The 12,462-nt window shown below is 44.1% G+C and overlaps 1 protein-coding gene across 1 annotated transcript in view; it reads right to left on the reverse strand.

Annotated features, from left to right (window-relative positions):
* Positions 1-12,462, reverse strand: part of GALNT17 (polypeptide N-acetylgalactosaminyltransferase 17) — a 390,020-nt gene that overhangs the window by 26,175 nt on the left and 351,383 nt on the right. The window contains exons 7-8 of the mRNA XM_081131890.1: positions 2,583-2,768; positions 76-213 (exon numbers count right to left, since the gene is read on the reverse strand). Coding sequence (XP_080988016.1) covers positions 76-213; positions 2,583-2,768 — 324 coding nt within the window. The remainder of the gene's footprint in view (positions 1-75; positions 214-2,582; positions 2,769-12,462) is intronic.

A 12,462-nucleotide genomic window follows, 5' to 3' on the forward strand; every position in this document is an offset into this window, starting at 1 on the left:
CATTTCCTCCCATCAAAGCAATATACAACCCACTACATAGCCATCCAAGCTGAGAACATGCATAGTCTTAATTACCTCCCCATATGCAATGGTGTTGTTGTATCTTCTCATTTCTGGGTAAACGTGGTCCAGGTACCACTGGAAATTTTTACACTTTAAACTTTTCCTTAAGGCTCTTCTTTCAGAGACATCACCTATGTCAATTCCTGGGTTCTGAAAGTAGAAAGAAGCAAAAGGCATTAGTGACTGGGGAGCTCTGGCTGAAGGGAAGAAAAAACCATCAGAGAGAAATCTTAATTTTTCTGCATGCTCACTCAGAAGGTTGGATCAAGGGGACCTGTCTGATCCTCTAGCCCCAAGCTAGACAATGCTGTCCCCTGAGTGCAGCAGGCAGTCCCCAAAATCAGCTGCCCTGATCACTGCTGTGCGAAAGGGATCCTGGGACACACTGATGTGACAACAACCAATGTTTCCCGCTCCACCTCTCCCACATTTCCTGAGTGACTATCCGAGCCAATTATCAGAGGAATTATTTGATTAAAACAAGAAAATAGATGCTTATATCCCACCTCCTGTCTTTTCTACACATGTGTAATTTCCCCCTTTGTTGGCTCTTTGTGAAGTTCATTTATGCAGAAGTGAAAATAATTTTCCATTGCAAAGCTTGTAATAATGTCCTAATGAATAATTCACTCTGCTTTTACAGAAATGAACCTGTAATGGGCTGCTGTGTGCTGACAGGGAGAAATAAAGTAGCTGAAATATGACCCCACAGACTCAGCTGCAAGATGGCCGGGAACTAGGGGAGACAGGATGCTCTCTCCACAGAGGTGGGCAGCCCGGCAGCATGTTGGGGGCCCAGGGGAAGGGTTCAGATTATCTCATTAAGATTTCTTCTTTGGCAGCCAAACAATGATCTCCAAAGGAATGTCCCTTTAAATGTCAAACATTAAAATTCAAAGGCAGACCTGGGCAGCAATATTTAACTCTTTGTTTTAATATACTTAGCATGATTAATGAGAATGGGCACTTGTGAAAGTGTGGTAGGGGACACTGGCATTAGGGACCAGGTTGTTTGTACTGATGGAGAAAGCACTGGGGATAGAGTCGGCAGCCCCGAGGTCTTAGGACTTTACATCACATTACCATTCTAGGTCACAGCTCCTCGTCTGCAAAACAGGAAAAATAACACTTATTCCCCTGACACCACAGGGCTGTGGGAGAGGTGAATAAAGACTCAGCTTCACATCCCTGCGCGGCCATGTGCTATGTGCAGGACCTTAAGCAAGTCACTTTTAACTTCCAGAGCTTCGGTTTACTCATCCATAAAATGGACATTACCCTAGGTTCATATCAAACTAGCATTTATTGCACATGTCTTATGTGCTCTGCTCTGCTCTAAGTCTCATTTTTAGCTTCACAGGCGTCTCAGGAGAGAAATGTTAACAATCCCTGTTGTACAGATGAGGAAACCGAGGCAGATGGTTCCTAAGTCGTGAGGTTGTTATGAGGACTCAATGAGATACTGCAAATGTGGAGCTTATCTAGTGCCTGGGACATAGTAAGGGCTCAACACGTGTTGCCTATATTTATATCATAACATGTAAAATCACTTATAGTGTCACAGCTCGAAAGTGCTACATTGCCATGGGGGTTTTCAATCCATTAGAACCTTATTTCCACAACGGTAACAACAATGATATAAACTCTCCACCTTTACCCTCTTTATCCACAGACTTGCACATATTCAACTACATCTCTGCTGTTCTGGGCTCCAGCCTTCTGAAACCTTGGGGCCGCTATTTCCCAGCAGGAACAATTATAGGCAACTCTCTCAAGGGCATGGCTCGAGGAGATAAACCCAGCTGTGGCTGGGGGTTCAGGTCACCCTGCTGTGTTATGGAAGACAAAGTGCTCTAAGGATGTCACAGTCATCGAGATTTGGTACTTAGATTTAGTTCTCACAACCGCCCACGGAAGGAGGACCTGCTATTAGGCCCATTTTATAGCTGAGGAACCTAAGGTACAAAGGCAGTGCAAATGGATTCATTCAAGATCTCCTAACTAGTGAGCGGCAGAGCTGGGATTCAAAAGGCTGCAGTGACATGGGTATTTTCCTAGGCTGCATTCTTGGCAGAATATGGGGGAGAGCTGAAGAGCTCTGTAAAAAAGAGATTCAGCATACAGTAGGGGCACATGTCATGAGGCCACTGGAGCTCCTTGGGAGGGCACACAAAAGAGATGACAGGGTCTGGGGCCAAAAACTTTGGGCAAGAATCTTCTGGACAAAGTATATGTTCAGGAGCAGGGCATCCAGATTAATGTAATAAAACTGGGACTAACACAATACAACCCTTCTAATCTTTATAAATGGATTTTGAGATTTCTGTTGCCATCGTCCCCAAGAACAGCGAGAGTTCTGAAACCTGGAGATCTGTGTGGACTCCCTCAAAACACATTCATAATTTTGCAAGTCTGAGCATCTTTCTCAGGAGGAAGCATCAGCTTCTTAAAGGGATCAATGACCCATCAAACACAAGGTTCACTGTTCTAAGGAGGTGGGGAAGGCTGCAGGGCCCTACCTCCAGCGGCAGATTCCACGCTATGTACACATGAGACTTGTAATCGTCCATCCAGACCTCAGCCACCCGGAGAGCATTCCTCTTGGTGTAGAAGCCGATGTTGCTGTTGTATGGCTTCTTCTTCCGCTCGATGTGGGCCACCCGTGAGCAAGGCAGGACCTCCATGCTGCCCCCGCAGAGCCACACCTAGAGGTGCAAGAACTTCATCAGCCTGACAGAGAAATTCCCAGAGGCCACTGCCCCTCCCTGAGGCCCGAAGGCAATGGTTCAGGATATTTAGCATGAGTGAGAAGTAACCTTTTAATATATAAAGCCACTGAGATTTCAGGGTTGGTCTGTTACTGCAGCACAGCCTAACCTAACTTAACTAAAACAAGTAGAAAAGAAGATCTGGGGAATTTTTATAGATATAATAGCTTAGAATATTAAAATCCAGCTCTGGGTAAGAGAGGCCCATAAAGGTGCTCCCGGGGACACATGGTTTCCTTTGTTTCCCCACCTGGATGAATCTGTACCCTGCAGACCTAGACTGGAAAAATGAAACTAGAAAACAGACCATCTTTATTTGTATCAGCAAAAAGTATACAGTGGTCTAGTTCTGCATTGTTGATATGCTCTGTTTTGGAGTCGCAGATACTGAACTTTCTAGAAGCACCCATCCCAACATGATCATGAGCAGGTGTCATTGTTGCTGGAATATTCAGGTGGAGGCCAAAATGATGGTTGCCTTTGAGAGATGCAAAAGCCCAAGGAAGCAACGCCTGCCGTTCTCTGCCTGGGCATGGCAGATGTCCAGGCTCCCAGGCCCTGCTCCCAGGGGAAAGCTGGATCATGCAGCTACTCTCAGTCCTAGCCAGGAAAAACAAAGCATTTCTGATTGTCCAGAAGGACTAATTTCTGAAAGTGAATGTCCTGATACTGGTGAGGAGAAGAAGAAGACACAGAGAAATTTCAGGACCTGTGAGACTGTCCTGCTGTGAGCTCCTGTGTACTCTCCGTAAATGAGAGTGTGCTGGTGAACTGACTCAGGTCAGCACAGACAATGTATGCTCGTCCCACACTGGGTCATTTCAAGCCAGTCTACCTTTAGTCTTCCAGAAACCCACACCTAGAGGATACTGGGACACTCTTGAGTATTTGTCCACCTCTACTGGGCCTTCACTGATTAAATTTGGTGACATAAGTCATGTGTGTATGATCTTGTGTTTCGATTTCCCAACTCTGGCTACACCACAGGGGAATCATACTGCTGGAAAATTCTCCCTATTGCCAAGAATCCTCTCTCACCCATGCTCATTCCTTCAATGAGGAGACTGTGAGCTAAAAGATTGGTAGAGAGTGGGTGGTTCAGACTAGTTTGATTTGGGACCTGATAACTAGGTGTCCCAATGGGTTGGTGCAGATCCACTAGAAGGAAACCAAATCAGGCAGGCGAAATACTGCAAGAAGCCTGTGGGGAATAGGGCCAAGAGAAAACAAGGGGTCGACAATATGCAAAGACACAAGTTCCACAGTTATGTGGCATTTAGTAGTTTCAAGATTCAGGGGGCCCTGGCCGGGTTAGCTTGGTTGGTTAGAGTATTGTTCCAAAGTGCCAAGGTTGTGGGTTCAATCCCAGTCAGGCCACATACAAGAAACAGCCATTGAATGTATAAATAAGTGGAACAACAAATCAATGTTTCTCTGTTTCTCTTTCACTCTCTCTCCATTCCTCTCTCTATAATCAGTAAGTAAAAATTAAAAAAAAAAAAAAAGAATCAGGGAATGAAATGAAAGATACTTGATGTTCACCAGTGAGAAAACTTACTATTGATAGGATGGCAATACTCCCCGAACTCATCTAAAGATTCAGCTTTCAACAAGGGTGCCAAGACAGTTCAGTGGGGGAAAGAATAGTCTTTTCAACATATTATTCAGGGATAACATGCAAAAAGATGCATTTGGACCACTACCTCACAACACATACAAAAATTAGCTGGAAATGGATCAAAAACCTAAATGTAAGAGCTAAATCTATAGCACTCTTAGAAGAAAACACAAGAGCAAATTTTCATGACTCTGGATTAAGCAAATGTTCACACCAATGGGGCTTGTAGGCCACATTAAGAAATTGGTTTTTGTTCTAAATGAGAAGCTGAAGGATTTGGATTTGAAAAGATCAAGTCTGGGGAACATATCAGCACACTAGGGAGGACAGAGAAAACAGAAGGGTCTTACTGTCATCCAGGGGAGAAACATTAGTAGCTTTGGCTAGGGCAGCAGAATAGAAGAAACAGGGATATGGACAGATTGGAGAGTTAACAGGCAAATCATCAAGAAGAGATTGTATATGGCACCGAGGGAGAAGAAGGGTCAAGAATGACTCCCAGGTTTCCTGCTTGTGCAGCCTGATATACAGTGGGAACATTATTCACTAGGCCAAAACGCCTGCCCAAACCTAAACCTACCCAGGCTTCTGGAGGCAGAAGACAACATCACTTTCAACAATACAATAAACATTATGCAACATGACCAAGTGGGATTTATCCAAAGGATACAAGGATCCTTCAACATCTGTAAGTCAATCAACATGATGCATCATATGAACAAAATAAACGATAAAAATCATATGATCATCTCAACAGATGTAGAAAAAAGCATTTAACAAAATGCAAAAAATCAACATCATTTTATGATTAAAGACCCTCAGAAAAGTGGATATATAAAGAACATACCTCAACACAATACAGGCTATATATGATGAAGCCATAGCTAATATCATACTCAATGGTGAAAAGCTTAAAGAGTTTCCTCTAAGATCAGAAACAAGACAAGGATGCTCATTATCACCATTTCTATTCAACTTAGTATTGGAAGTCCTTAGCATATCAATCAGACAAGAAAAAGAAATAAAGGGCACCAAAATCAGAAAGGAAAAAGTAAAACTCTCACTATTTGCAAATGACATGATACTATATGTAGAAAACCCTAAAGACTCTACAAAAAAACTATTAGAGCTAATCAATGAACCCAGTAAAGTTGCAAGACACAAAATCAATATACAGAAATGTGTTGCATTTCTATACACCCATAATGAGTGATCAGAAGGAGAAATTAAGAAAACAATCCCATTTACAATTACACTAAAGGCATAAAATACCTAGGAATAAATTTAACTAAAGAAATCAAAGACCTGTAATCTGAAAACTATAAGACATTGAAGTAAGAAACTGAAGAGGATTCAAATAAATGGGAGGTTATACCATGCTCATGGATTGGAAGATTTAATATTGTTAGAATGGCCATACTACTTAAAGCAATAAGATTCAATGCAATCCCTGTTAAAATATAATTGGCATTTTTCTCAGAACTAAAACAACTAATCCTAAAACTTATATGGAACCATAAAAGACCCTGAATAGCCAAAAAAACACACCCTTGAAATAGAACAAAGTGGGAGGTATTATGCTCCCTGATTTCAAAATATACTACAAAGCTACAGTAATCAAAATAGCATGGTACTGGCATAAAAGAAGATGTAGAGACAAATGGAATAGAATAGAGACCACAGAAATAAATCTTCACTTCTATGTTCAATTAATCAATGACAAAGGAGGCAAAGATATACACTGGGGTAAAGACAGTCTCTTTCATAAGTGTGTTTGCTGGACAGATACATGCAAAAAATAAAATTGGGCAACATTTTTACACCATGTACAAAAATAAACTCAAAATGGATTAAAGACTTAATTGTAAGATCTGAAACATAAAACTCCTAGAAGAAAACAGGCAGTAAATTCTATGACATTGGTCTTAGCAATCTTTGTGGATATGTCTCCTCAGGTAAGGACAACGAAAGAAAAATAAACAAATAGGACTACATCAAACTAAAATGTTTTTGCTCAGCAAAGGAAACAGTCAACAAAATGCAAAAACAACCCACTCAATGGGAGAAAATATTCTCCAGTAATATATCCAATAAGGGTTTAATATCCAAAATATATTAGAAACTCAAATAACACCACAAACCCCAAACAACCCAATTAAAAAGTTGGCAGAGGGCCTGAATAGACATTTCTCTAAAGAGAACATACAGATGGCCAATAGACATATGAAAAATGCTCAACATCACTAATCATCAGGGAGATGCAAATCAAAATCACAAGAAGATGTCACCTCACTCCTGTTAGAATGGCTATCATCAATGAATTAATAAATAACATATTTATTATGTGTAGGAAAGGGAACCCTCATACACTGGAATTGTATACTGGTGCAGCCACTATGGAAAACTGTATGGCCAATGGTCTGACTGTCCTCTATATTTTCCCAGCCAAAGTCTCACATCTTTCCTTCAAGGACAGGATGAGAAGCTGTCTTTGATTGCTGGTCCCAAGCCTGGCTGTGCTCTGAATCACTAAGGGAGCTCTTTAAAATTACAAATGTCTGTATCCTACCTCAGACCCAAGAATCTAATTCTCCAGTGGTGGAGCTGAGGTACCACTGGGTGTTTAAAGAGTCCCCCCCTTTTTATATTGTGATATGTAGCCAGGTTTGGGAACCACTAGCCTAGGACACATTAACATCTTTTCCAAGGCTGTGGTATTATGACTCAATATTACAGGAGCTGAAAGAAGCCAGGAAGTGCCTGGCCAAAGCCAAATCAGCCTGGTAGTGGTTCCAGGGTGCTGAGAAGAGGTACCAGCGTCTAATGTGCCAGGTGCTGCCCAGAGCATGCTCTCGCCAGGGCCTCTGTCACTGAGGTTTCTGGTCAGCAAGGGAGGCAAGTGTGGGAGCCTGGAGCCACTGCCCAGGTGGAGGTGAAAAGCTGTGGGGGACACCAAGGAGCCAAAGTCAGAGTGACTGGTTTTCTTACACCAGCTATTCTTGTAGGCAGTGGCCTCCAAACATTTTTGATATGCATCTTCATCTGGAAAAAAATTAAAGTGTGTCCTCCAATATGTTTACTTCATTCATTTTAAATTATATGTACATGCTACTGTCTAATATATTTTACACCTGATAAATTTATATATATAGATTAATTTAAAATGATATAAAAGGGGAAGCATTACTATATTCCTCTTGTACTCCAGTGGATTTTCTTGTGTGGCCCACTTTGGAAACCACCACAAGAATTCAAATATTCCAGGCAGAGTCTTATCCCACCATTTTCAGAGACATCTATTTATCATGAGCAGTAGGAAGTATTCAGGAATGAGGAGGTTTGGGTCAAAGTAATCCAGTGAGAATTTTCAACTCTGTCACAGAGAGCCATGATCATGTGAAAGCCATTTTTCCCCTGAGAGGCTCCAGGCACCACCTGGGGGCACAGCTCTTTGGAAAGAGCCCCAGATGCTGCTACAAGAGGAGCCCAGAGCCCTCTCTGTACCCCGTGCTCTAATCACTCAGATTGAAGAGGAAGCAGCAGGACCCAGGAGGAAAGCCAGGTGCCCTCCCGAGCACTCCGTTCCTCAGCACCGGCCAGTGCGTCACCAAGCCCTGCTGAAGATGCCTCTTACCCGTGGCTCAGCTCCACTCACTTCCCATGACACCCGCCACCCCTCCCAGCCCACCTCCCCCTCCACCATCCCTTTAAGCTGCCGCCTGGCCCACAGCACCCACGTCTCCACACTCCATCCAGCCTCCACCCAGCAGCAAGCGGTGTGATCTGACTACACCATGCCTCGGAACACTTCACTGGCTCCCACTACTCAGAATAAAGTCCAAAGTCTGACTGTGGCTTTCAAGGACTTGCATCTCCCCACCCCACCAGCATCATCTCTGTGGCTTCCCCCAACAATCCTGTTTTCTTTTCTTCCAGGTGCCACACTCCTTCCAGTTTCAAAACCTTTCTATCCCCCTGCCTCGCATGTTCTTCCCCTCTCCACCTAGTTAACTCCTACTTCAGCCTTTAGCTCATTGCTTCCTCAGGGAAGCCCCCCAGAAAGTCAGACCCCTGTTACAAGCTCATGTAGCACTAACTACAGTTGTGATTATTTAAAATGTTTTTACTGATTTTAGAGAGAGAGAGAAAGGGAGAGGGAGAGAGAGGGAAACACTGATGAGAAAGAACCATGGATCGGCTGCCTCTTGCCTGCCCCCTACTGGGGAGCAGGCCTGCAACCAGGATATGTGCCCTGAACAGGAATCATGGCCTCTCAGTGCAGGCAATGATGCTCAACCAACTTAGCCACACCCGCCAGGGCTACAGTTGCGATACTGTGAGCATATTACCTTTTCTCTTATTTACTAGGCTGCTAGCTCCATGAGGGCATGACCCAAGTCATCCTGCATCGCCGTTACCCAGCACTGTGCCTGGCACATGGGTAAGCACTCGATAAATTCTTGTTTGAATGACCATGTGAATGCATTAATGAATGGAGGGGGCTGGGGGGCATATATATGGAAAGTGTCTGGAGAGGGGACATAGGGGCGAGGGAAGGGCGAACGAAATAAAGAGAAAAATGGAAGTAGTTTAGAAGATACAACATGACAGGTAGAGAAAGAAAAGTCAGATGGACCAAGGAAGGGCCTTTACTGTAGAACTCAACACCAGGAACATCTGAGTCTCTCCAACTCTCCTGCCACAACCCCAGAGCCACCGTCCTGCTTCTGGACACACTGCTGTTCCTCCACAGCCCAGTGGTGATGGGAATCCACCCTGCAGAGTGGCCGCTACCAACCAGCCAGCCCGCCCTGGACCCAGCTGAGAGATGCTAAAGGCAGAGTCAACCATTTGAGTAGTGAGGGAAAGGCCACAGGCTCCATTTCTCTCAGAATGTGGGCATATCCATTCTCCTGAACTCAGATCACTCAGATCACACTGCTTGCTGCTGAGTGGAGGTTTTCTCATCAATAGATGAGGGGGTAGGTTATCTCTGAGGGTCCTTTCAGCTCTGGTGTTCAGAGTTATGATTCTCTACTCCACAGACCACAGCCGCAAGCTCAGACCCAGGGGATGTCACTAGTGGAGGACACCAGTTTCCTCGGGCTGTCCACCCAAGTAGTAACTTTCTTGAGAAATAATCTTGAGACAACCAGGAATCCCCCAACTAATGAATTCAGGTATATTGTCTAGACCTCTGGTCTACCTCGGAATCGAATCTCTGGATAAGAGTTTTGTGATTTAGAATCATCCTTCGCCTCAGATCAGAGGGTGAGACACCTTTACAATGGAGATCCCTTTATAAATGTAAATTTCCCTTACAAAAGGGGGTCTTCTACTCTGTTCACAGAGCTTCTCCTGTGTCTACTGTTTATCAAAATGATCTCTTCAAAATAATCCTTATGCCAAAGAGGCATATTTTAGGATGCTATATTCTGATCTCCTACTGTCATTTTGAGGGATGGCATATTCTGGTCTCCTGCAGTGGCTATGCCTGGGGCTGAGTGGGAAGAGACAGGATATGGGAGCCGAGAGGGAACATATCTGAGGGAGCGTGCTGGCCAAGTCTCTGAAAAGCACAGTCCACACATGCGCTCCAGATACAGGCCTAGACATCTGAGGGGAGACTGTTGGTCTGGACAAGCCAGGGCAGCTTATCAGTATCCCAGCCCTGCTGATTCAGTATTCAGTGCTTGATCAGGGAGAAACCCTTCAGGAACAATCCAGCATGTCCTCCTCTCAGATGGTGCTGAAGCATAAGGAGAAGGTGAGAATGCGGGGTTGGAAATCTAGCCTGGGAGCAATGATAATGATGACCCGGCTCACACGCACTGAGGACTAACTCGGAGCCAGACACCGCTCTAAGCACTTGACGCATAGCCCATCTCACTGAAACCTCCCAACACCCCTGAGACATGGGGACTGTTACTATTCTTTATTGTGCAGGTGAGGACAGTGGGGCACAGAAAGGCGAAGCTGCCCAACGTCAGCTAACGAACAGTGGAGCCAGGGTTGCCAGCGTCCTAAGGATGCCTTGAGATGTCACTTTCACGAGCTATCTTATCTTCACAAGTTATGTTTGGATTTTCTCTTATGAATGTAAAAGGGACCACATGGCAGGCTTTACAAGTTTAGGGAGCCACATGGCAGGCCTTACAAGCTCAGAGAGTAACCACACAGGCTGATTGGATCACAGATTCCTATAGGGGCAAGTCATAGCTGGCAGTCACCTCTGAGGCCTCCAGCTTCCTTAGCAAAAGTCAATTTTTACCCTAAGGGAGCCCAGCTCATTGCTCTTATGGATCAGGATAACATACCTTTGAAACCTGGGAGTAATCTTCTTTTCCAGACCCCATCTTGTTGCCTGTACCCCATCTCTAAGTGCTGTACGTGTTAAATGATAACTGTCCTGTACCCACCAATGAAAAGAAGTGTTTCTCCATTTTACTTTTTAATCCAATCCTAGAGATTTCCCCTCTTTACTTTCTCCTGACTCCTTAACCTACAACCCCATAGATTTCATGTAACCCTCCTTACGTTTTCTTCTTTGGTTCTGATGTATAAAATAACCTGCAAAACTGCCATTCTTTGGAGCATTTTCTCAATCCACTGAGATCTTGCTGCCTGGCATGTCCTCAGATTTGGCTAGAATAAACTCCTATAAAGTTTCTTAATAGGTTTGGACTGTCTTTTGCCGATTAGATAAAAGAATGACAAATACCAAGACTCAAATGGGAGAAATCTAAGGGAGTTAAAACAGGTGAGGCAGCCAGAAAGGGGTACAGGGAGTAAACCTCCAAGAAGGCCTCCAGTCTGTGTTCAGTGAGCTTCCTTCCCAACTCGAATACCTGAAGTAACAGGAAATTCCACTGACATCTCTCAGGAGAGAAGAAAACATAATTTTCTCTATATTTTTTCATGGAGATTTGGAGTCTAAGAAAAAAAAAAAAAGCTTACCCCTTTAAAAAAAAAGGTGAAGGAGGGGAGTCAAAGAGCCCAGAATTTAAAATAAACACTGATGGCTTCTTGTGGCCTGTGACCAACAGCTCCTGATGTTCTGCATCAGAAGGTGTTCTGGGGCCACACAGACTCCTGTAGCCCCTGTGGCCACCCCCAGAGGAGAGGGGGAGGAACCTGACCTTTAGCCCCAGCATCCTCACTTGCATGACTCCCTCTCATGGCCTGACCTTTGTATCTGACCCACAGAACCTGAAGTCCTGTACGGGAGCGGGGTTCTCCTGTCCTTCCCCTTGGTGGGAGAAGCCCTGGAATCTCTCAGATGTCTCCTTCCCAGGGACAGGAATCCTTCCTGGTAGCAGATTGAAGTCACTTCAGAAACCATTTAAACCCATTTACATTGTTAAAAACAACACCAGAGGAACATTTAACACAGAAATTATGTAAAGAAATAACCCCATTCATAATCCAAGTACATCCAAATTTTAGCCCTTTGTCTGCTGGTAAAATCTGTTAAAGACAACATAGATTTCTGGCTAAGAGAACATTTAATTTTTACTCTTATCCTACCAATCTTTAGGGACTACCTGGTAACCCACCTCCCAGAGGCCTGGGCTTACACTCCTGAAGATCAGCCCTCCCAGAGATGCCCCTGCTCCTCAGCAATCTCCTCTGCCATTCTGGAGACAGTGAGCTGGCTTTTCCCAGTTTAAATGCACATTCTGTCCCACAAAATTGGACGGACACATAATGACTTTGCTCCTAAAGTCCTTTTGTGAGAATTCAATTTCAATCTTCTCCTTTATTTATTACTGTTTCTCAGAAATTGGATTTACAAATATGGACCTCGAGACATATCTCAATTTAACCACCACAGTGACAAGAACCCCTAACTACCTGGATTCTACTGCCAGTCGATGCGAGTCATTTCTCTCAATACCAGATGAGGAATTAAAATGAAGCCGGTAAATGACACGTGATTCAGAGGAGGAGAGAGGTGCACATGGAAAGCGGCTTGATTTATTGAGCGTGGAAGAGGTGCTGGGAGAGCTTGCT

The sequence above is a fragment of the Miniopterus schreibersii genome, assembly GCF_964146895.1.
Source record: "Miniopterus schreibersii genome assembly, chromosome: 3".
NCBI classification, from domain to species: domain Eukaryota; kingdom Metazoa; phylum Chordata; class Mammalia; order Chiroptera; family Miniopteridae; genus Miniopterus; species Miniopterus schreibersii.